The 27,040-nt window shown below is 35.1% G+C and overlaps 1 protein-coding gene across 5 annotated transcripts in view; it reads left to right on the top strand.

The window, feature by feature from the left end:
- Positions 1 to 13,381: 13,381 nt before the first annotated feature.
- Positions 13,382 to 27,040, top strand: part of LOC120623715 (phospholipase D2) — a 29,808-nt gene continuing 16,149 nt past the window's right edge. The window contains exons 1-9 of one of the 5 annotated variants that reach the window (XM_039889901.1): positions 13,382 to 13,587; positions 15,559 to 15,765; positions 17,233 to 17,389; positions 19,492 to 19,764; positions 20,801 to 20,921; positions 21,937 to 22,088; positions 22,524 to 22,655; positions 24,288 to 24,436; positions 26,024 to 26,259. In XM_039889901.1, the coding sequence (XP_039745835.1) occupies positions 15,591 to 15,765; positions 17,233 to 17,389; positions 19,492 to 19,764; positions 20,801 to 20,921; positions 21,937 to 22,088; positions 22,524 to 22,655; positions 24,288 to 24,436; positions 26,024 to 26,259 (1,395 nt within the window). In that variant the 5' untranslated portion in view covers positions 13,382 to 13,587; positions 15,559 to 15,590. Of the gene's footprint in view, positions 13,588 to 13,772; positions 13,927 to 14,208; positions 14,227 to 15,547; positions 15,766 to 17,232; positions 17,390 to 19,491; positions 19,765 to 20,800; positions 20,922 to 21,936; positions 22,089 to 22,523; positions 22,656 to 24,287; positions 24,437 to 26,023; positions 26,260 to 27,040 lie in introns of those variants that run through there. The other 4 variants (XM_039889903.1, XM_039889900.1, XM_039889904.1 and 1 more) reach the window with 4 other exon arrangements.

Genomic DNA, 27,040 nt, shown 5'->3' with positions numbered 1-27,040 from the left:
TTTGCCAAATATCAAGTATTTCCATTGGCTCGTTGCTGCGTGAAGAAAGTACAAATCAGGATCGATAAGGATGCGTACGTCGTTTAGCAAGTATATTAATTTATTCTACAGTGACCTAGATATAATTCTACATTAGTTCTACCCTTCCATTGTTCGTTTATTATACTTATGTTTTTTTGTCAAGCGTATTGCTTGCACGCCTGCTTGCTTTGCACTATCAAAACGCGGTTTATCAATAAGTTTAAATTGATAATGTTACTAGCTTTGAATTGCCAATATGTCTACAATACATTACCATTAATAACACAACTCATTCAAATAAATTTGTTTTGGATACATCGGCTAATTTTGGTTTTGGGCTTCTTGGATCACGTTTGGACACTAGGTATGTGTTTACGAAACTAAATTAACAGCTCTAGAATAGTGTAATCTCTTTACACCAAAAAAGAGAAAAGGACAGCATCATTTATGGAGCTGTTAACAGATTTAATATAGTTCAGAGATTTATGTACAACAGGTTTTGCACTAGCCTCTAATAATGCGATAATGAGGCAATCAATCATACATAATGACGTAAATTACCTTAGAAGTACAAAATAACGTTGGATGTACAATAATGTAAAACGACATCCGGTTTTATAATTCCACAGTATGAAATTATGATTACAGTTTATAGCATACTTTCCCGGTGTTATAATTTGATATCGCTAATCTAATATCTAGACCGATTTCAGCTATCCAGATCAGAAACAGGTTTTAACGGTCCACTTTCTAAAAGATATTGTCAACGCAATGCAGGTACTTGACCCACTTCGGCATCTAAATTAAAATCTCCGCCACATTTACAACGCGTTGTTTGTTCACCGAACTATTCAAAATAAATAAATAAAGGTTAAGGTTACTTGTGGAAAGCGTAAGACAAGAAAAGACATTTTTTGATATAGTAAAAACTTAATGAATAAGACTTGGTTGCAAGTCTTATACTTGCTTCATATTATAAGTGAAACTTAATAGAGATTCATTTGTGATTTGTGTTTTTCACTTGGCTCGCGCGGAAGTTTAAATAAGCCTAAACTCCACCTTCTCTTATTACCTAACTGAAATATTTCGATTAGCGCTATAAAGTTTTTCTCGTGGTAAAAGTAGACCACATTACTATTTACAACGTTTTTTAACTGACAGTCGAAAAAAAATTGTGTTATCGCACACACTACTTATAAACTAATAAATAAGAGGCAGTTAATGCTTTATCAAACATGAGAACTTCATGTAAAGTTTTAGTTACTCTATGAATATATAAAAAAAAAACTACAACAAATCAGGTAACGTAGAGACATGTAGCGCGATAAAAAAGACTTCAACGCGCTTCACAAAGCAAATATATTATGTGGTGTTATTGCGTTGTTATCACGAGTGTTAATTAATAACAATCAATGTAATAGAATAAATAAACTTTAATTCGTTATTTGTTTATACAACAAATACTAACAGTATTATCTTTATGTTCAGCTAGATGGTTCCTAGAATCTGTATCTAGTTAATATAATTAAGTGTGTTCAAGACCCGACCCTAAACATTTAGCTGTGTATTAAAATAACTTATTGTTTTTATTATAATGAAAATTAAATTTTTTGCATTACAGAAAAATAAGCACTATATCGATAATAATAACGGTGCGATTCCTTTAACGTCTCTACAAGGACGGAGGTACTTTCACTTGTGACTCGGGCAGCTTAAGCCTTTCTTTCTGGTGGACGCCGTTTTTGGACTGCATTAAAAACTCCTTGGCAAGTGGCGTCAAAGGAAAATCTTGGACTTCCGTGATCCGGTTCAGACAGAGTTAGAAACTGAATATATTTTTATGTCTCAGTGTATACCTTACTAAGTTCATTAATCGTTTTTTAATACATAATTTTTCTTCTCTCGGTATGCTGTATAGCGTTTTTTTAAACAGGCTCAATTTAACATAAGATCAAATAGTTTAAATTTAAATATATAATGTCTATGTATTATGTATAATTAATCGTAAATCTATTTTAATTTATATCGAATAGTTTAATACAAGAACATAAAATTATGTAACAGTACGTAATATTATGCAGCGTTTTTGTGAATAAAATGTTCGCCGCGACTTGAATTCACTTTCTATTACATTCCGGTGTGTCAACAGTTTTTTTGGCTGAACTTCAATCTTAATACCTTTCAACCGGCTTCCAAAAGGAAGAAGTCGTCAATTCAACGAGAATGGTTTTATGACGTTAAATCATAGCTGATTTAATAAAAAAAATTACTACAAGAAGACTGAAAATAGGCGTTTAGTTAAATTTTATGTTGCAAAAAGTATTTATTTTATTTATTTATTTATATTCTTATTCTAATACTATCATTACAGAATACTTAAACCTGATGCGATAGTGTAGCTTTTTTTTTTAAATAATCTTAACATTATAATATTTAATTTCCTATTCCTGTAACAAATAACCCACATATCCAACCCACCCAATTCACTGACAAAATCAAAAGCACTTTTAACCATACAGTTGTAAGACTCAAAATGTATATATAGCAGATATAAAATTGTTGGTGTCTTCTACGTAAAAAATATAACAAATGAAATTGTTTATTTCATTACTTGTTTTTTTTTTATTTAACTACAAGTTTACCCTTGACTGCAGTCACACCTGGTGGTAAGTGATGATGTAGTCTAAGATGGTAGCGGGCTAACCTGTTAGGGAGTATGGTAGTCATACCCCTAATTGGTTTCAACGCGAAAATGCACCGAAACACTAAATCGCTTAGCGGCACGTCTTTGTCGTAGGGACAGGTCAGACCAGACATAGAGAAAATTCAAAAATTATTGCCCTGCCGGGAATTGAACCCGGGCTTCCCACTTAAATTCACAGCAACTCAGCGTTGCGCCAGGGAGATCGTGAAAATGTAAAGTAGTTTACGCCTTACGCCTATTGATTACCAATAAAATTATTAAAGGAGACAACGAGATGTAACTATCAAATTAGTATAAAAGGTCGTACTAAATAATTATGGTATTTAAATCATTAGCTAAGCGATTGTGTAAGGTTATTTATGGATGAGGGGTATCATCACCAATCATCAATAGCCAAAAACAGTCCCCTGCTGGACTAATGGTCTCTACGAAGTCCCTACGGGTTGCCCATAATCACCACGCTGAGCAGACTACTTCGTTATATTCCTTTAGTCACCTCGTACGACAGCCACGGGAAAAGAAGGGCTGGTGACAACTGTATTCTGATCTGCCGTCACCACCATATGATTTGACAATTGTAATTAAATTTGACAGATTAACGTAACGCACATATCACGTTTGTTAACTGGAAAAACATCCATAGGTGGAGTTTACAACGTTAGTAAATAACTTTAAGAATTGCTCATTCCACTTAATCAATATCTGAATAAAGTTTAAATGTTGATATCAATATTCAATCGATCTTTTTCTACAGATAATCCATTATTCGTTTCATAAGTATTTCAATTAGCAACAGTTACAGATTATAGTCTGTATTTGAATTTCATCATTGGAGCTTTGAAAGTTAACTTGTTACATTTCGTAGTTCGGCATTCAAAACAGTGCCTGTGAAATTTATTTACTCCACAGGTCTCTCCTGATTAAGTCATTTTTATTGAAGTTACAACTATTTACCAACTACCGTACTCCTTTGATTACTATAGGTGAATTCGTAACAAGGGGTATGTTAAACTACGTCCTAATATCCTGATTAAATAGATTTCAAAATATTTTGCGCAGGGTTTGGGTCACTTATGTACTAACGGTACATAAGTGACCCAAACGGTGGTCACTTATGTTTAGAAGAGAAAAGGGAGTTTGGAATGTGTAGAGACCTACATCAATATGACTCCCACTTTTTGGCCAATTCTGATATGCATAGTGTTGGTTTGTGTAAAATAAATAAATACATGTATTATTAACCAGACTGCAAAAATAAATCCTAATAAAACGCTTCAACGCGAAAATGTTGCATAAATTTTAAGATGCCGATTCTGTTTGCAAAAGCACATTAAAACTAATAGTTCATTCTTCAATTTAGAACCTTAAAAACTCTAAATGAGAAATAAAAGACGCAATCAAACAAATGTAGAAACAAGGTTGAAATGAAACTGAATAATATAATTCAATTCAAGTCAATTTAACTTTAACTCACCGATAAATTTTTGCACTCTAATTTGAATGAAGATTTCATTGCAAAAACAAATAAGCGTTTTTTCAACTAAAGTAAAAAACACGATGGATTCCTTTAACTACAGGTAAGCATTATATTAAAAGTTTTAGTTCATCAAATGTTTTCAGTGCTATAACCTCCTTGACTTGAATTACATACGATGTCAGATTGGATAATAAGCGAAGCTGATGTGGTGACGTTTCATGCACAATTGCTAAAATTAGCGGCCATGTGTGAAGATTGATTGTTGTTGGTTGTTGCCTGGTTTTCGCTTATTATAGAAAATTAAGACAACCATTTAACTAATTTTATCAAATTCAGTTTAATAAACTCGGGGGAAACGGAACGTAAAAACACATTAAAAAAACATTTTATAAAAGCAACGTAAAGAATTACCACAAGAAAGTGATGAACACCACTACTTTCATAATTTCAAAGTGATTCGCATTGGATAAGACCTAAATTTTTTTGTGCGTTTGTATTTATGGAGTTATCTAAATAAATAAAAGCTATATATTTTGTCCCTTGCCTACTACTGTCAATGTAAAAGAACGATTGCCGGTGACTTTTTTTAAGAAACTGTAATTGTAACAGCAGATTTACACGCTCTAACTTCAAAAACTCCATGCCTTTGCCAACTCCGTTTTTTTAGTCAAAGTCAAAGTCAATAATATCTTTATTCAAGTAGGCCCATAGATGGCACTTACGATGCGTTCATTACATGTAAAATGTGTAAAGTTAGATAATCCAAACCACTGGCTTCACGGCTTCGCTTCGCTTTGCTTTAAGCAACAGTTGGCAGCCCAATAAAAGTTTAATATCACTCTTATCACAATCTTAGACTGCACCATGACTTATCAGGTGCTTTTGTATTCATACCTGTAGTGGAATAAAAATAAATAAATGAATAGTTTACCGAAGCTGAAAGCACGCCTAGCGGTAGGAAGATGGCATCAAATGGGTTAATCCTACTCCTACACGAGCTTTATAAATATTCCAAGGTAGGCAGTGCTTTTGTGCATGTATGAAGTGCACGCCACAGACGCCTAGCTAGCTGTATTTCTAGATATTTATCAGGATTAGTTTACTCATCAATCTAGGTCTATTATTAACGAGCTATCGAAACAGAAAATCGGCGTACAAATTGGCGTTGCAATTTAATGCGATATCAAGTTTGTTTAGTAACTTTTCCCCACTTTACTAACGCTCTAGTTTTTTGACCAGTTTTCAGCCATCTGGAACCGGATTCAGCTAACATGGCTCACGACTTTAAGCGTGACTAAAATAATAGCAATTAAACGAAAGTATCTTTACACATTTCAATATTTTAAACCATAGTCATACTGAAATGCAAAAATTACATTTTATTGATTTGTTTTATGGTTAAACCACATACTCATTTTGATTAAAGTCAGCGCAGAGATAGTTTAATTTCTGGAGTCTTATCTCATAAGCAGAGTCTTTGCCGCGAGAAAACAAAATGTTTAGCATTATCATTAATAAACACAATATTCTTCCTTGTTCGCCTAACAGTATATTAATAAGAATTAATATATTTTTTTTATCTGTGTGAAACCTTTCAGCATCGGTGTTCCTAAAACGCTACGAATCCCATGCAACATAATAACTATTGTACATACTGATAAATATAATACTTACTTAGGTACATACAGTGCAAACAAAGAGCAAGACAAAATTGAAAAAAAAAGACACGATATTAATTATTATCTTAGTTTCATTGCACCCTTCGGTCGCTTATAACTCTTAAAACACACTAACAAAAAACCATATACAAATTGCGCGGGTAGTTATTCAGGAAAAAAAAAATTCTCGATCCGCCTACGTCTACAATAAAACACACACAAACACACGAGTAACATTTTTTTTAATGCTTAACGAAGCTATAAAACTGTTAGCTGGAGGAGTTAGTTATAGTTAAAAATGTTCAACAAAATAAAAATGTACGTATATAACCAGTTTTATTATTAATTCGAAATTTCTAGATGTGTATGATGACAAATGGACATATATTGACAATTAGTTTTTACCATATTAGTACGAAACCCTAAAAACATGACACCTGAGCGCAGCGAGGACAGCTGGTTAAATTAGTAATGTCTTTCCACGCGGAACTTTTTTCAATTGCTGGTGTTTTTCATAACATTGAAATAAATTACAACTTTGTTATTGATTTCTTTTGTAAATTCAACTAAGAAATGTCTTTTTCTAAGAAATAGTAATTAACTTAATCGAATCAAAAAAGCATCTAATTTCTGCCCAAGAATAAGTACGAACTACGAAAATTTTTCACGGAGCTTGAAACAAAAACGTTGCGACGTTGGTGGTTCTTCAATTGAATAGACTATTAGAAAATTAAGTTTCTAGATAGTATGACATAGGCAAGTTTATTGAGAAAAAACTTTATGGCAAAAGAGCGGAAATCTCGTAGGTTGCTTGTTATAATTTTGCTGTAAAATTAAGTCAGTTAGTTAGTCGTGACTGCGGCCACACTCATGGTCGGCAATTTAGAAAGCGTAAGATACGATTTTAACTCTTATTGGGTAATAACTAGAGGCTACTTAGTGCTTACAAATAAAATTATGCAAATTATCTACTCCACGCTCTGGGGCTTACCTTTGTAATGTTCGAGTTTTATTTTCAAAAAACAAACTTGCACTGATTTTTATGTGAAATTCACCATTGTTCCTGGCACTATGAAGAAACACCTGTGTCACTAAGTTTGAAAAAAAAAACACGTCACACAAACCCGCCAGAGACCGACATTTTCAAATTTGAGTTCGAAAACCGATTTTCCGCTGATTTGATGTCATCGGCCGCGACGCAATCCGTGCACTGCTCTACCAAGTGTCGTAGAGTTTCGGCGCTTTACGCCCCAGTGCACAGCCATTGCATTGTAATAAATTATTCGATCGGTTTGCGAACGCAAATTTGAAATGTGGCGGGAAGTGTGCGTACGTCGAGCGTGCGTTGCTGCGGTTGTATACGCGAGGAACGGTCGGTGCGCGAATAGCGACTGCGGTCACTTTTGCTCTCGCGACACTCTCTGTCCACCTGGCGTGTGTTAGACGCATTAACCGTGATATTTGCACCGCCACCCTTGTGTGAGCCGCTCCACTAAAGCACCAACCCTATTTCACGCTGCTGTAACTTGCCTGAAAGAGATCACGTTAACCTGGTCGCCAGCTTTATAAATATATAACGTAAAACGAGTTACGCTCGCGTTGACGCATACAGAATACCCTTTCAGCCTAAGTTTAGCAATTGGACGGTGGTCGGTAGTAATGAGAAGGTTCTTTGTTTGACTGTCGAAGTAAATCACTGTGTGTAAAAAATATTGCTTTTTATTTACTAGAAAGATACAACTGCGAAACATCGGTTAGCTTACCCAGTTATGAAACTTTTGTAAGTATTTGTTTCTGAGAATATTAGATAATACTCGTTTTGAATGTGGAGCACGTGCAGACGTATTATTATGTTTTTAAAGATTAGGAAAGTAGTTAGTCGTCTCAGAACATAACCAGGGACAAAGAGTAGGTAAGCATCTTAACAGGTTAGCCTGAAACAATTTAGCTCAACCGTTTCTATCTTTTAAAGTTCTCAGCCTGCTATTGTCTGCTGGTTAAAACCAGCCTTTTCGTTGGAGATAGAGGTAGAGAGCTTAGCTTATTTAATGTTAATAAATTTAATGCTGAATTAAAGTTCAATAGGCTGATTTATGGCAAGTTTGATCCGTTGACTTAGCTAGTGGCATAGGCTGGCGCAGTCAATGTTAAGCCGCCGACCACCCTACTTTAAAATTATAGACGGCTTCGTCACTCAAGTCTCAAGTATTGAGGTTTTAACTTTGTCACTCTCTCTAACGCAGTGGTTAATACTTTGGTTTTAAAAGCAAGATGTCCCGGGTTCAATCGCTGCGTGAGCAATTTTGGAATTTAAATTTTCTAACTTTTCTCTGGTCTGGTCAGGTGGAAGGCTTCGTCCGAGCTAGTTACCGACCGACAAAGACGTGAAATGCGATTTAGCGTTTCGGTACGATGCCACATAACCGCTTAGCAGTATAATTTGAATATAACTGCCTAAACCTCTAACAAGTTAGCCATGTTATCTAAGACGCATCGTCACTTACCACCTTGTGATGTCACGTGTAATCTCATAATATTAGCATAGGGATTGCTTTCATATCGGGAAAACTGCGGGGCCCTAAAGAATTTTCAGAAAACCGAAGATAAGGTTAACGAAGTCGCGGGCAACGGCTAATCAAAAAATATTCGAAAGTTGTAACGGAAGTTGCAACGCTCTTCATGGATTGGAGTGTTTTGTTGTTTTCGATCAGTCACCTGTGGGACAGGCAAAAGTTTAAAGTCCAAATCGTGTTTTAGCTGTTTTTCTTAAATATTTATCCGACTTCCCTAAGGCTATATTATAACAGCCGGGTATAGGGCTCCTCTCACATACGATGAAAGATCTAGACCTTGGCGGGTATTACCAGGTATTAATGAAATAAAAAAAAATTGAATGCGGTGATAACCCAGTGGGGAAGCGGTGATAGTCCAGTGGGTACGAGATTGACTTCACTTTCGAGGGGCCAAGTTCGAATCCTAGCACGCACCTCTAACTTTTATTAGTTATGTGCGTTTTAGGTAATTAAAATAAAACTTGCTTTAACTGTGAAGGAAAACATCGTGAGGAAACCTGCATGCCTGAGAGTTCTCGAAAATGTTCTCAAAGTTGTGTGCTGTCCACCAATCCGAACTGGGCCAGAGTGGTGGACTACGGCCTTAAACCCTTCTCATTGTGGGAGGAGAGTTTCCTGTAGCGGGCTGGTAGCGGGATAATAATATGATGACAATTTTTTAATTCCACTACTAGTAAAGCTTGTTACCAAGATGTGATGCAGTCTATCTGGTAGTGGGCTAACCTGTTAAGAAGCATAGCACTTATGTTAAACCCATACCCCTAGTCGGTTATTAAGCGGCATCGCACCGGAACGCTAAATCGCTTAACGGCAAGTCTTTGTCGTTAGGGTGGTAACTACCCACGGCCAAAATAAAATAGGCCCAAACTATAGACATTCACATAACACACATACATATACACACACAAACACACTAAATAAGTCGCTGCATGTTTTTATTATTTTAATTGACTCTTATTCTCTTTTTTTTTTATTGGCATTTACTATGTTCTACTTTTGTCATATTGGTACTATACATTTATTGTTGGAGGTGGGCGTTAATTGTTGCGACACAGTTTTTACTACTGCAACAGTTATCGTGGCACCATGTTTATTGTGTCAATTCTGTACCCTTACCAATATTCTGAATAAATGAAATAAATGAAGCCGACAGGTCAAGGAAGCACAATTCCTTTCATATTATTTAATATTTTGGCCAAACAATAATGCTGGATTAGCTCTATAGCAAGAGTTTTATTAGTGCCTTTGAGTACTTTTTGAAAACAGGTCACTAACAGGGTGTACTTATTTGTTGGAGCGTGGTAATCTCTGGAGATATGACCGCGTACACGAAGTAGTTTATACAAATCAGGTACAGTTGATACAACCATTACGGAGGAAGGCTATATGAAAACTATACTAGATATGTAAAAATCATTTTTAAATTGATAGGCATTCCAACAAATGTGCTTCTTTATATTTAATTAATAAATAGTTTTCACTTTTCATTCAAGTTTTTAATTTATATTTGATTCACAGCCAATTTTCATGACATTATGTCGGTGGGTATTTTGATATAAATACAGGTGCATTTTCGATACTCTTCAGTCTTGTATGAAACTTGGATGATGCAAAAAGGTACCTTAATGTGACTCAGTCGTTTTTTTTCTTTTTTAAATATACTACGACAATACACATATCGCCATCTAGCCCCAAAGTAAGCGTAGCGTGTGTTATAGGTAGAAATGAATATTTTTATGAATCATATACATACTTAAATACTTGTAATATACAAATAAACACCCAGACACTGGAAAACATTATAGTTCATCACACAAACATTTTCCAGTTGTGGGAATCGAACCCACAGCCTAGACTCACACTGCGCCAATCGGCCATATCGTTATCACTTACCTATATGAAGTTGTAGGCGGACAAAATCGCAAGGCATAGTATAATAATAATTGTATTGTTATATCACAACTATGTTATCAGTAGATCGGTATCAAGTTGTACACGCACAATAACTAAGCATAGCCCTTGGAGAAAACATCCGGAAAACGTGCCCACCGAACTACGGTCACGTTTGGTAACATTGCGATTTCTTACAACGTTGGTACTCCTATATACCTAAACTACCCATATAGTATAACTAAATAAATAAATAAATAAATAAATATACTACGACAATACACATATCGCCACCTAGCCCCAAAGTAAGCGTAGCTTGTGTTATGGGTACTAAGACGACTGATGAATATTTTTATGAATAATATACATAAATACTTTAGAATATATATTTAAACACCCAGACACTGAAAAACATTAATGCTCATCACACAAACATTATCCAGTTGTGGGAATCGAACCCACGGCCTTGGACTCAGAAAGCAGGGTTGCTGCAAACTGCGCCAATCGGCCGTCAACTAAAATTGTTAAATAAGTACCGATAAGTAGTTCTCGTTATAGTAGTTTAATTTAATTAAATATCACTAGCTTTAACGCTGAAGGAACATCGTGAGTGCGTGTGAAGTCCAACTTAACCAGCGTGATGGACTCTCAGAACGAAGAAGGGTTTGATCGTACGTATGGCCTAAACACTTTTCGTTCTGAGAGGAGACCCGTGCCCGGTCCTACTGGCCGTTAATATATTAATGAAGTATATCTAATCCTCCAAACCTCTAAATAGTCTGAGCTCCAAGATGCAACTTTAAGTCGCTTGGCGGCAGAATCTGATTACAGGTAGGTATAGGTTTTAAGCTTCTATACATGTAAGAAATGAGGACCAATCACGAGGATATGATTACAGCCAATCGTTGGACTATATTACCGATATAAAAAAAAAGAAATTCACATTGAACGTCGTGTCGTGTTTCTTAGTCTGCTATTTCGCAACTCGTTTAGTTATGTCGGTAAATCTGGGGCTTCTACGGATCTTCATTCTTGATTTACTTTTATGTCACTAAGTGGGCGATAGAGGGGACTATTTCACGCCATCGCCTGCTCAGTAACATCTGAGCCTTCTTATGGGATTGATAATAACGACAACACTGTCCTCACACTTTGGACTTTAAGGAAAATATGTATTAAACGTAAGCTTATAGAAAAGTCCTATTATAGTATAAAGGACTACGTAAACGATAAAAAAGCTTGGGTGTAAATTATTGCTCTAACCAGGTTGCTCTTCTAATAATTTAAAATGACATTGTGAGATGGTGATAACAAAAAAAAAAAAAATACCCGGCTAAGTTTGTTGTGGGCTTCTTCTTAGACCAGGACGCGTTTGGAACCCTCGTAGCTTTAGTTTTAAGTTTACGAATGTGGTTATCGCCATCATCTCACTACCGTGTAATTCTTATGTACGCATCAAAAGTGCCACCTATGGGCCTACTTGAATAAAGATATTTTTGACTTTGACTTTGACCTTGAAATATACCTACGTTGAACGTGCGACCAATGACCAATGACCAAACGAACGGAGAGTAACACGGCTACTTTTTTATCACAGGAAAACAAATATCACAAATATCTCCAACGGGATTTGTAAAAATCCGCGATAAACGCGGACTAAGAAAGCGGGCGACTGCTAGTTTTAAAGTAATACTGCTTTAAGCAATGGGAGTAATCCCCCAGATGTGATAATAGCCGAGCGAAAGAAATAACAAAAATGTACTTACTTCGTGGTTACTTGGTACGCCGTGTATAAAATGTCAGAAATTGTACGGACACGGAGTTTTGGTCATCCGCTAGTAGCAGTTGTATAAAGAAAATTGCTAAAAGTTACTTCTTATCTTTTAACTGCAACCTCACCTAGTGTCCGCACTTAGACAGTTTGTTGGAGCATGTCCTAAACCCTTTGCATACTGAAAGGAGCCCCGAGCTCTGTAGAGTAGTGGCCAGTTCATTGGTTGGTAGAGATCAAAGATTACAATAGTGTAATGATGGTAATGATGATGATAATGCTAGCATATCTACGCTCTGACAGTAATTTTAAATTTACGATTAAACAGTTGTAAAGAAACTTGGGACAGATAAATAACTTTGTTGCACCAAGAAGGGCATTCAGTAGATACGGAATTTAATATAAAACTATCTTGACAAGTAATAAGCAAAAAGCTGTACCTAATGAACCTGTTGGATTTTTGGCCTAGTCAGTTAAAAACTACTGAATTGCTATAGTAAAATAGGCAGGCGTTAAATAACAATAACATTTAGGTTAATATTTATATTAAAATTAAATGTACCTTAAAAATGTTAAGTATATATTCTATGACAAAAATAAACAAGTTTTTCAATTGCTGGTTATTTTATTTTCGAAAGTTTCGTGACTTTCTTGTTCTGAACCTTTATTATTTACCTAACTACGTTTCAACTAATTTTCAAAATTTTCAGCTCCTGAAGGGAACTTGGCGCATGATTGGCGTTCAAAAGTCTGCACCTTTTGGCCGCCCTAAAGTGAGATAGTTTTAAGGCCAGCCAAAAAGATGGCAGACTACTGTATTTACTGAGAGGAGACAAATTGCTACCAGATGTGTACAAAATTTCATTTATTTCCAACATTGGCAAGGAAGACACTTATAATATATTTTATTTAAGTGTCTTCCTTGATATATAAACAGAAATCATATTTTTTAAATACATAATGGTCTTAACTATTTAAATCATATTTTTAGTAGAAAATTTAATTCAGGAATGATGTGCTACACTGAGATGGCTAACTGGTGATCTATTTTCTACAAATTTAAAGCATCCTCAATATAGGAATAAGAATTATGCTTATGACTACCAATAGTCCAAATATTTAATTTATATTTAAAACTCAATAAAGTTATACAACATATTTAATCTAATTATTACAGATTTGCAAAATGGTCGATTTAATTTGCAAATTAGCCTGAGGGTTGTAGTTTGGGAAGCTCTGTTGTCCATCAGACGTCATTATCACGGTACGTCATACGTCAACATAAACGTCAGTCAAGGATGCTGGATGAAAGATAAAGGTACCTATCACTGGGCCTCAACTCAGTTTTTTAACACGAATAAACCTTGAACACACAAGTAATTATCCGAGTGAATCAGTTAATAAGTTATCTAACCTCATACATCCATCCATAGTCGTTGTTTCACTCAGTCATGATAGAAGTACAGCAAGCGGAACATTGGCAATAAAGTTTTGTAAGTACTTTTTTTTACTATTTTACTGTGTTTTACTTCTCAAAGCCTTGATAGTAGCCTTCAATGAAGCGTGTAAAATCGTTTCCAAAAAACGTTCGTTCGTTTTCACACAAACCGAACGCAACCATCGTCGTGGAATAACTGAAATCGCCAAATCGCATCAACTTATCTTATCAGCGTAGATTATGTACACAAGTGTTAAACACATACTGTGTAATGGCCAGAACATTACATATCAGCATCCTTGCGGGTACCGTGACGTGAGAACGGATTTTATTGTGCAGAATAACATGGAACGCAATGATTTGACACTCAGTTTCCACAATCTCATAAAGCGAGGTAGTGTGTGCAAGTGTTATGTGTTTGTTCATTGTTTTATTGTTAGCATATGGATCATATTTACAATGGAAAACAAGCAAATAATGCCAATAAGTGACAGCGTTGTTATACATAATCCATAATAATATTAGAAATGCAAAAGTGTGTTTGTTTGTCCTACCTTCAGGCCCTAACTAAACAACCAAACAACTTGTTTTTTTGGCACAGAGTTAGTTAGAAAGGACAGAAAGTAACATTAATCCCAGGACAGGAAACAATTCTCACAAAATTTGTACAAAAAAGGAAAAAACCAGGACCAAGGTTGTTGACTAGAAAATTTTGTTAATAAAAATTTAGCATTGATATGTTAGTGTTTGCAAAACATGAAAGTAACATGTATTGACTTCAATTTTAAATACAATCTTGTATTTCTACATATGAGTGATTTCTATTGAGTGCTTTTGTTCATTTGGCCAGGTTTTTTTAGTTTTATATAAGCATCACTCTTTATTATCATTATCAACTCATTACAGGCCCATTACAGGGCAAGGAACTTAGAATGCTATGGCAAACTCTATGTGAGTTTGCAATAGCATGAAGATTCCCTCACAATGTTTTTAGCATATGAAGATTCCCTCACAATGTTTTTCTTCATAGTTATATTTATTTGAACATAACTGTGAAATGTTAGAGGTGTGTGCAGCGGGCGGAACTCTTATAAAGCCCTAACCACTATACTATTGCTGCATCACAAATAATAATTAACTAATGCTAATTATATTTGCTACTAAGTTTAAAAATGATAATACAAATTGTTGTTGCAATCGATGTACCGTTGACAGTTGAGTATTTACACCCTTGATCTCTTGAGTTTATAATTTTTAAAATCTTCTAAAAAATTTATAGCGGACTGCACAGTAGCATAAAAACAAAAACTATTTGTGTTCATAAAAGTATATAAAATGTTGATCATCTCCAGTAAATTTAATATTCTAATGTTGAGTGTAAAATTAATAATAAATTATTTGTATGATGTATGAAATCATTGTACTTGAAACCAATAAGCAAACCGTTTTATTATAATTGGTATATATAAAACAATCTGTTACCCACGGTTTCATTAAGCAAAATATTGGCCACGCAGATAACATACTAATAGATATAAAATCATACCATAGTTATAATTTTTCATTATCTCCTAAGCAATGTGTCTAAACCTTATAACCTTTTATAGTAACATGTGAAGTGCAGGACTTCTGGGTAGCTTTCTAATTCTGAAGTATTACTAAATTTAGTTCAGCATCTTTGGAGTTTGTCAATTACAAATTATGAAACAAACAATATTTTATTTAAAATATAAGTATGAATTAAGCAGAAAAATGAATTAATTTCGTTTGTAAGTAATGTTGTTTTTAAAACAAAAATAAATATTAGGACATCAATATATTGAAAAAATTCAATCAAATTTTAATAAAAAAAAGTTTTGTTGTTTAAATTAACCTGATCACAGCCGTTTTGCATTAAGACTAATGATTTTAGGTAAATACTTTTGACTATGGTGTTTGCTGTACCATAATATTATTGACTGAATAACTAAATCCATAACATCCTATCATTTTGGATTCATCAATAATAAAAACAGTGTAATTTCAGATGAGGAACTTTACAGCTACACAAACTACGGCATGGAGACCCCAACACCAACCACCACACCAGGAGACTGTTTTCAAAATGTGTTTCAAAATTTGGACTCACTCTCATCACCATGTCTGGACTCAGACTTTGACGAGAGTCTGGCAGTACCAGAATCATTATCAGTGATTGATGTGGAGAAACAAAAAGAGGAAACAGACGCAAGTTGTATGTTTTATTTCATTTATTTATTTAGAAAGGCAACAATTATTCATTACTTAAAGCAATTAAAATTACTACTACAAAAATATAGGTAGACCAACTATGCAACTACAACTAAGCATCACTCAGAATATGAAATATTTATCAAGTTCTCTTGGATCATCAGCCACAAATCAATCTTAATAATTTTTTATTTTAATAATTCGTGATTATATCTCAATAATACAAAATGTATTATTACTGTTTCATTTGGTCAAAAAATAGACAGTGAAGGTATTGAACAAATATATTTAACTTTCACAAGTCCATGAAATGTCTGGTCCTAATGAGTCACTTGTTTTATCAGATTACAATAGATATTATCGGAAAACAATATAAGTGTATCTATTAAACAAGGTATATGAGTCAGTTAATTTAATTATACGTTGTTTGTTCGCGACCTTGACTGAATTTGTCGACGGTTTTTTTTTTTATAAGGGTGTTCCACAAGGTGCCATATTCTCACCAACTCTGTTCACCCTGCATATAAATGGTACAATGCTTAAAAGCATACATTGCTGTGCAGATAATACCACGGAAAATACCCTTACTAAAGCTGTCATCGAGACATCCCTTGATCTAGTTTGAATGGGAATCATAAAAGATAAGGCATATCTGCAAAATTACCTATTTTCGAACATTCCCTTAACCAAGCTATACTTAAGCATTTTGAATAAAGTCTAGTTCCATAGTCACATGTAAATCATGGGTACAAGCGCTATTTTGCCCTAATACTCTTGTTATATGAAGCATACCTATCGATTTGTTACGGGTAAACGTTCGGTACAGGATTATCTGCAGATAACTACTACTATCTATTCCTTAAATGTGGTTTGCGTAGTTATTAATTAACACTGTTTGTAAAAGTATGAATAAGAATAATTCCATTTTTATAAATAAGTAGATGTTAGATATGATACAATATATTGATTTCTTAAAGAGATAAAAAGATTGTTTTGTGATCAGAACAAACATATTTTTAATGTTGTTATCACTTGATTGATTTGTTAAAAGGATTGTGAACTGACTGACAGTGAAAAAGATAGATGTCAAAGTTACGACAATGGTTTATTAAATAAATAAACTTTCATAATGCTTATCGTACGAATGACAGGTTAATAATAATCTATGATTAAGCCGTATATGATAACATCAAAATAATTAACAGTTTAACTATAATTATCGTTGCCAATTACTTCCTAATAGTATTGTTTATTGGGCTAAGCTCTAAATCCCTCTCTCTCTTTGAAGAGAGGAGATCTCGAATGCAGAAACGTTATGAAAAACTCGCAGGCATTTAGATTTCTTCACAGTGTTGTTAAATCAAGTAATATTAAAAAACCAATTCAAAGAGTTATAAATATATTCTGCCTTTAAAAAAAAATATGCAACGCTCTTCTTCAGTATAATAGGGGTTTTTTTTTTTATTTTCAGCGCCACTAGCTACCTCAGTGCCATACAAAGCCATACATGCTCCGCCGGTTAAGTTTAATTCCGTTCACAGGAAAGTGTTCATTCCGGGTGTTGAAATAAAGGTCAGATTCGTGGAGAACGAGAGAAGCGCTACTACACATTTGCTCAATCCTAATCTGTAAGTAAAGAAAATTATATCCTTACCCCTATCATGAAGTAAAATCTCATAACTCTATTGTTTGACAAATAGGCAAAGAAGTATTAGGCTTAAAAGCGGTGGAATCAGACGCGTTTCTTTTTTATTTCACTTCAAGTTTTATTGGTTGGTTGGTTGGTTGGTTTATATAACTGGATAAATGTTTATGTGATGAAAATGAATGTTTTTCATGGGTGTTTATATGTATATGATTTATTCATACTATATTCATAAAAATATTTTAGTACTCATAACAAGCTACGCTTACTTTAGGGCTGGATGGCGATGTGTGTACTGTCGTAGTATATTTATATTTATTTATTATTAGTCTATAACAGTCCACTGCTGGACTAAAGGCCTCTCCCAGTGGTGGTGTTTGCCCATAATCACCACGCTGGGCAGACGTATTAGTAGGTATATGATGCACAGAGGACGCTGCTTCCCGTTCTCTGTTATATTCCCTAAGTCGCCTCGTACGACACCTGGAGAATGAAAAGGGTTAGCGGTATTCTGACCCTTTTTTTTATCCATCTACAAGTTAGCCCTTGACTGCAGTCACACCTGGTGGTAAGTGATGATGTAGTCTAAGATGGTAGCGGGCTAACCTGAGTATTGTTTCTACGCGACATCGCACCGGAACACTAAATCGCTTAGCGGCACGTCTTTGTCGGTAGGGTGGTAACTAGCCACGGCCGATGCCTCCCACCAGACCAGACCAAATTCAGAAATAATAAATTCCCATATTGCCCCTGCCGGGATTCGAACCCGGGACTTCCCACTTAAATTCACAGCGCTCACCGTTGCGCTAGGGAGGTCGTCAAAGCCTGCCACCAGCCTTAACCACATGGCTTTTGGTTATAGAGTTACCTCTCTGCTAGCTCACCTGGCAGCAAGACATACCTGTTAAAGGGTATGACAGTTACATTAAATTCACACCTCACTTACTCCGGGCTCGGTCTGGAAATTTCTAGACAGAAAAGTTTATACCTACCTAGTCATAAATGAGCCAGGGATTCGAGCCTTTTAAAATCTGTTGTTTAAAGTGCTAATTATTAGACCAACGAGAAAAGCATCTGTGCTATAAATCCTATACCTTGTTTGTAACTAAAGATGTATTTAAACAAAAAAAAAAAGCTTAAGGCGAAGCCTATGATGATTCACAGCCTTTTTCGTAACTGTGTAATAAATTCCCTCTACGAACGCCCACACATCTGATTTCTACCGATCAAAATATCTTCACTGGTGCAGGAAGCAGTCAAGTATGTTTATCCTACAGTGGAAAATAATACCTTCAATATGGAATGTGATTACTCATCTGATTTTACTCTGTATATACTATAATGGGCTATTGAACACTTGCCGTAAATAGATTTGTTACGTCAATTAATCGCTTACTGGTTTCCATAAAAATACTTTTTCGATCAAGTATATTGCAAGGTCTATTACTTTAAGCGTGAGAATCGGAAAAACGGGAATCATATTTGTTTCTCACCATTTATAGTGTCACAAATATTTTTACCAATAGATACTCTAGTCTGTGATATCTGGATGGGAAATTGGTATTAATACGGCACTCTTTAATTTAACTTTTAAATACTTTTAAGTTTTGATTTTTATTTGTGGTGACAATTTTGCCCAACCAAACAAATACGTACGTATTTTAATTTTTTTTTTGATGCATAATTTATACTGACATACTCCAACTACTTACAAGTGTTAGTAAAACGCTTTATTAAAAATATAAAATTATGAACTCGACAACTACTAGAAAGCACCAAAATGGGAAAAAAAATTACACTGTTGAAACAGAAATTGAATCAGTTCATTTTCAATATCATAATAAAGCTACTTAATCTATTTTTGTAATTACCATGGAGAACCTACTGCCGAATTTAAAAAAAACATGCGGAGAAATCGGTGTTAGATACATGAAAGATGCAACAAGAAACCCGCGACGTCACGGGTTTCGCGGTAAATCTTTAAAGGTTTTACTTATCTATTTATTTGTTACGTAGCGTGAAAAAGTAAATAATAGTTATTTTAAGCAATAATATTGATTTTGATTTTTTTCATTTATATTCTAGATACACAATAAATCTACAACATGGTGACTTCTCATGGACGATCAAGAAACGGTACAAACACATCCTGTACCTCCACCAGCAACTGTCCTTATACAGGGCGTCCCTTAAAATACCTTTCCCGACCAAAACTCATAAGTCGAGACGAGCCAGTTTTAAAAATACTTATGAAAGTGAGGAAAAAGCTGAAAAAGTGGCGTTGGAGGCTGTGGCAAGGAGAAATTCGAACAAACGACGTGAGGGGAGGCCTAGAAAAAGAAAAGGCGCTTTGCCCAGGTATGATTACATTTTTTTTTTAATCTTCCATCATGCGATCAGCACTATGTAAACACATTTCCATCGTTTGTCTTATAACATGTGAAGAAAAACATCAATCTATGGGTACTGCCTCTTATTATATTTGATAGTATCATTATCTATATGTTATCCATATATTATAACGTGAAGCAAAAACTTTATAATCCTTTTCATGAAAATTGCCCAGAGGAGGATTAAATTTCCCAAAATTATAGTTTATCTCTATAAACTACAATTGTGGGAAATATAAAAATATTATCATCAAATAAATATCATCAAATAAAAACATTTAGCAGTCCTTGCAAATGCAGTGCGAAATTTTTAATCATGCATATAAAATACAGTAAAGCCATGAAATGACGTTTTTTCTATCTTGTGAGAGATGAGAGCGGAGCCTGCTTTCAAGTATCCTTGTCTTTAAGAAATCCTCCAATCGTATAGTAACCACGATTTATTTAAACATATGAATATTGTTTCTTTGGAAATGTCTTTTATTTCGTCAATAAAATGTAGCAAATGTTATACAATAGATATAATAAGTTCTTATTGCTAACGTAAACTAATATTTTTAGTTGTTCAGGCTAACACACACGCACGCTTAATAAAAATACAAAAAATAAAACTTAAATTTATCACCTACGCAAAAATAAACTTAACACTTTGTACTTTTACCTTATATAAACGTGCTGCTTCCGATGGCAAGCACATTATTCACACTTATAAAGATAAATTATACTACATAAAACTTATGCGCAGTTAAGTAAAAACTAATTTTTATTTTACACTATGCCAGTGGTCAAAAAAGAAAATGATTAATATTGTTCCAAAATTACCTTGGGAAACATATTATAAAAGCGTATGCTCAATCTCACACCTTTTGCAAGCGATATGCAGATACTAACTTATGCGATATGCAGTCACTAACTTATGTCCATTTCGGGTCAGGCGGTTGGTTATATCCACTTTTCATTTATAAACAGTTGATATAACTTTTACTTTTGTAATTGTTTTGCAGGTTCCCTCGGAAACCCGAGGTGATGGTGACATACGAAGGGATTCAGTTACGGATGAAGCAACTCGAGGAATATCTGTTTAACCTGCTAAACATATCTATATATAGAAATCATCATGAAACGGTAAGCTGACACTTCATAACCACGTCCTCATTGAATACGGTTAAGGATTCGTTGGAGGTTAAGATAGGAGTGAGTTCTTTAACTTCGGAATTCATAAAATGATCTTCAATCCGTGCTTTGGAGAACACGTATAGCGGTCGGTCCCAGGCAATATCTGTGACATTTGTTAATAATCGTTGTATGAAAGTGAGTCAATTATCTAATCGGGCTAAACCGCGTTGTAGGAGCGTGTAATCCACCTCTCTTTATAAAAAAAAAATAATTCTATTCTTATCAATTAGTTTGTAAATTTTTATAATGTAATTGTAAAAATAAGTTATAACGAAGAAGAATATTAAATACAAACTTAAACAACATTATACACATCTTATAACAAAGAAATATATTTATTCTCAAAATTTGAGAATAAATATTAATATATTTATTCTACCTTTACATATTGTGTAGGAATATAAACGTACTTCGTTTCTACCTGTACTGAGCTATGTAGATTATGGAACGTCAACAAAAGGTTTTTACATTTATCGTTGTCGGCCTACACTCCTTCTAAATGGTAATGTGAATAAGTAACTACTTTTAAGCGGAGCCTGCTTTCAAGCAACCTTGTAGTTAAGAAATTCATCAATCGTATAGTAATTTATTAAATGTGTTGTTTAAACTTATGCATTGACAGGTCCAAAATTATTCGGGAATCATACCCACAAATGACTTTTGCACCTTTCGCAAACGATATGCAGATGTAACTAACTTATGTCCATAAATATGAAAATATATATACTAGCGGACCCCAGTGCCATCTGTCAGCTGATTTGTGAATCTAAACCATCCAGGGTGCCACCCAAACGCATACAAAAAAAAACATTCAAATCGGTCCAGCCTTTTAGGAGGAATTCAGTGAGATATACACGCACACAAGAAATATATATATAAGATACGAGTAGATATTCGATAACGACGCGACAGTGAGCGTGAAAAGCTTACTGTACTAAGGGTAACGGGTGAAAAATTATTTAAGGTGAAATTCTTGGAAGTGTCGCAACTGTCATTCATCGCGGAGCTGGGTACAAAAGGCAAGGAGGGTATGATCCAGAAACGAACCGGCTCAACCCGGCCCGGGCAAGCTGGCTGCAACTGCTTCGGTCTTCTCGGCAATATGGTGTGTGTCAGGTCAGATGAAAGGACAAATATAGTTTTACTAGCTGTTGCCCGCGACTTCGTCTGCGTTTGATTTTGCTTTTTCATGTGGCTTTCAATTTAGTTATACCTAGTTCTAAATTTTTTTAAGTATTTAGGATCGCTAAGCCTTAAATGAGGGGTTTGCTGTTGTCCGCTGAGGAGTTCTGTCCTCTATCTCCAACCACATTCATCAGATCTACACAAAGTTTGGGCAAAATTAAACACGTTATAACATGTATAGTACAAAAATAATTATTTAAATCGGTTATAATTTGTCGGAGTTACCCACTGGGCTATCACCGCTTCGCATTATTATTATATTTTTTTTAAATAATTTCTTTGTGAATAAAATTTTACGTTGCGTAATTTTGGTTGTTTTTGCGTTGTTTTTCGCGTTATGTAATATTATGTGTTATTAATTTATAGGTGCAATTACTTCTGCACTGGGCTGGTGTGTGCGAAGTGGCAGGAGCGATGGTTTTTTGTGAAGGACACGTTTTTTGGATACATTCGCCCGAGCGACGGAATCGTTAAAGGTGTTATGCTTTTCGATCAAGGGTAAGTTTTTTACACGTTACGATTCGACTTGTCTTGAGATCTAACAGCGTATCATAAACATCATGGACTAAAGGCCTCTCCCAACGGAAGGGTTTGCCAATAATCACCAAGTTAGGCAGACAGGTTGGTGATCACAGTATATAGTAGTAGTAGCACAGAGGACGCTGCTTCTCGTTGTCCATTATATTTCCTTAATCACCTCGTACGTCACCTTGCACGGCTAACATGGACAGGAGATAATAATCTCTCGGGGAAAGGATAAAAATGTATCTTCTGCCACAGCTTTATCAACTCTCAGAGCACTGGCGCACAAGTGGAAATAATGTTCAAATAATATATGTGTAATAATAAACGGGGTTACACTTCATATGTATATTATACACTCTGTAAGTGAATTTTTAGTTTGAGTGGAAATCTATTGGTGAGATACCTTATTTTTTTATTCCACAAGTTAGCCCTTGTTTACAATCTCACCTGGTGATGATGCATTCTAAGACGGTAGCGGGTTAACCTGTTAGGGAGTATGGTGTTCATACCCCTTATCGGTTTCCATGCGACATCGCATCTGAACACTAAATCGCTTAGTGGCACGTCTTTGTCGGTAGGGTGGTAACTAGCCACGGCCAAAGCCTCCCACCATAGCAGACCAGAGAAAATACAGAAATTATGAAATCCCAAATTGCCCTTGCTGGGAATCGAACCAGGGACCTCCTACTTAAATTCACAGCGGTCACCGTTGCGCCAGGGAGGTCGTCAGAACCTAGGGGAATAGCTTGAGTTATGTGGGATTCTTACCCCTCGGTGGCCACCCTCGGCACATATTGTGAAGCTCCGCATCTACTGTATTCTGACCTGCCGTCAACATACTGCAACTTCACAAACATAGGTACACATATACGGATACTTAATAATATTTTTTTCTATTTATTACATGCAGCGTTAAATGATATCGTAAGTAAATTTGATTAGCTAGCGTGTTAATTGTTTGATAAAAACGCGCTGAAAGCTAACTAAAATACATTTTTATGTTTCTACACATAAATATCAAGTATAAAACTTAATACTCGGTTTTGCTTTCAACTGAACTTACGTTTGTGATAAAACATATACATTTTGTACTCCTTTTGTGAATTTTTTATCTATATTTCAGAACATTGCATTATCTATTAGTAAGACACTTTTATCATGCAACCGGCCAACTACAGGGCACGGGTCTTCTCTCAGAATGAGAAGAGTTTAGGCCGTGGTCTGTAGTTTGAGAACGTTATCCAAAATTCTCAGGCATGAAGATTTCCGGCGATTTTTTCCGTCGCCGTTAAATCAAGTGATATTTATTGCATAAATTACCATACTAATATAATAACAAACGTTATTTTTTTTCATAATAAAAATAATATCCACCAATCCGCACTGGGCCAGCGTGGTGGTTTACGGCCTTAACCCATCTCATTGTGGGAGATCCGTGCCGTGAAGTGAGCTTGTAATGGGTTTATATTACGAAGTAAATCGCTCAAAGCGATAAGACCGCCTTTGCGCATTTTATGTACTTTTTATTTTAGTTGTTTCTTCTTTTCTCTTTTTCTCTCTTTGTGCGATAAAGACTTTATCTATCTATCTATCTAAAAACAATAGGTTTGAGGTATCAAGCGGCATGTATTCCACGGGGCTCAGCAACGGTCTGCAAATACTGAACAATAGCCGGCAGATGGTGATCAAGTGCTGGACCAAGAGGAAAAGCAAGGAGTGGATGCAATATTTGAAGACTGTTTCCAACCAATCCGGTAAGTTATGGTTGCCCCGAAGAGATCGCTACAAAGGGATAAGGCTGCCTTTTCAACCCCACTTTTTGAGTTTTTTCTCTTGCCGTTCTTCTTTTTATTTCCCTCAAAGTGCTTAGGGGCATTACTTGTTTCATGTTACTAAAAAAAGAAATAAAATATCTTTATTACTAAAATACCCATACACTAAAATGTTTTAACGCTATGCCCCTAAGATGCCACCCAGCGCCTCTGCTAATTGTACACAGTTTAATGCACAACTAGCATAAACTCCAGAATAAAGCTGTGTGGCACAACCCAGTAAAAGGTACCAGCTCAGCATTTTGCTACATTGCTTGATAAGAATGCAGCGCTGATTTGCAGCTGAAACCCCAAGCCAAGGTGGCGCCACGGAAATAATAATAATAATAATATCTTTATTTTATCAAAATAAACGTATGCATTTCATGAGTGTGAAGCCCTGTCTCCTGCGGTAGTTAAAACTGTGTTACAGGAGACAATAATTATTATCCTCTTAAAAAAAGAAGAAAACAGCAACTTACAACACATAATATGACACAAAGCCCACGCTAGTATAATAACCATGCAGTATGATACAAATATACAATGTGTAATGAAAACCGAATTAATCAGATAGGCACAGCCCTAACATCACATGCAAAATTAAAACCATGTACCTCCTGTCACTATATAAGTTTAGGACGTAGGTGCGCGTGTCGATCTTTTATGTTCAATAGGATTGTTATAAGTAAAAATATGTAAGAATGTTTTGAATTCGTTTGTATGGAAAAATAAATTCGCTTCTTCTTTATTATACATATTTCATATTTATACAGGATGATTCTTTATGTTGTATCCTTTACCAGTATTTCGTAATTAAGTTACACGCTGTATATTAAGTTAGTATATACGTTGAACATTTGCTTAAACAAACCACGAACAAATATCGGTAAGAAAAACATGAGCTTTGAAGGAGCATTAATGTATAATAAATAACCTAACCACATTAAAATAGAACAAAATGTCGATATTTTTAAGGAAAAACTTTAAACCTTTGTAATTGAAAAAACCTGAGTGCGGTCGTGGCTATGTATGGCAGTATGAAAGTATTTAGAAATGTACCCTCAGGTTTTTTATATAATTTCTGATTCTTTTGTACGTGCCGTTATTTGTAGTATCAATATTATCATTGAGTGAAATAGTAATTTATTTTGAGAAAATAAATAAAAATAAATATACTAAGACAATACACACATCGCCACCTAGCCCCAAAGCAAGCGTAGCTTGTGTTATGGGTACTAAGATCACTGATGAATATGTTTATGAATAATATACATAAATATTTAGAATATACATATAAACACCCAGACACTGAAAAACATTCATGCTCATCACACAAATATTTTCCAGTAGTGGGAATCCAACCCACGGCCTTGGGCTCAGAAAGCAGGGTCGCTGCAAACTGCGCCAATCGGCCGTCCAAAAATAAACGTATTTTACCACAATCGTTGTAACTAAAAGGTATATAGGAACAAAATTTAGATTTCTTTGGCTGAGGATGATGATTATGTTTCCCTTATGTTCCTACAGCCCGTGAATTCACGTACCCAAACGTACATCACTCGTTCGCCCCGCCTCGAGCGGGCACCCCTGTAGGAACGTTGGTAGATGGCTCAGCGTACCTGTCTGCAGTAGCCGATGCGATGGAGCTAGCCAAAGAGGAGATTTTCATAGCGGACTGGTGGCTCAGCCCCGAGATACACATGAAAAGGCCAGCTCTGAATGGAGATTATTGGAGACTGGACACCATTTTGAAAAGGAAGGCGGTAAGCCATTTTATATCATATCAAATCGGAAGGAAATTTCCTTAAGCTCCTTTTTCAAATATTTTATAATTATGAACAAATTATTATGAATAGTTCTTTTCATAAGTTTTGATTAGGAATTTAATCTATTACATCGCAGCATCAAATCGTTTATCAAATTTTAGTCCATAAAATATTTTGTTTCAAAGAGTTAAATCTCTTGCTTATTGATATTATCTGCAGAATTCCTTTTTACCTCTTCGTGCGGTATGAACTTAGAAAAGTCCTCGTTCTTCCTAAGTTTAATAGTTCTACCAAAATCAGGTGTATAAGAGAAGCCTAGATTACTTCTTGCACAGTCGATAATAATATATATTTTTTTAAATTAATTATCTTAACAAATGTTATTACGAATATAGAGTTGAATGGTAGAAATTGGCACGTAACGAGAAAGCTTTGAGTATACTCCCATCCATACGAGTCGTTCGGTTAGGTTCGGATATAATCGTCAATCGGAGGCCGCCATACTTGTTTACATCATGTGTTAATTATATGTGACTTTTTTCCGACTGTCACAGTACACAGAGCTCCGCATCCTTTTATTTATATATACATTTTGATAGCTGATTGATAGACGATTGAAAGCGATTTGAAATCATTACCGGCGCCCTATAGAGGCCCGGAGAGTTCTCAGAGTGAGAAGGGTAGACTCCACAGGCTTATGATACCATCTCTCAGGCATGCAGGTTTCCTTACGGTATTTTCGTTTTTGTTTATTGCTAAGCGACTATAATTATTCATT

Source organism: Pararge aegeria, chromosome 5 (assembly GCF_905163445.1).
Source record: "Pararge aegeria chromosome 5, ilParAegt1.1, whole genome shotgun sequence".
Taxonomy (NCBI): Eukaryota; Metazoa; Arthropoda; class Insecta; order Lepidoptera; family Nymphalidae; genus Pararge; species Pararge aegeria.
Note: the sequence above shows the minus strand (reverse complement) of the source record. Positions and strands in the feature narration are given on the sequence as shown.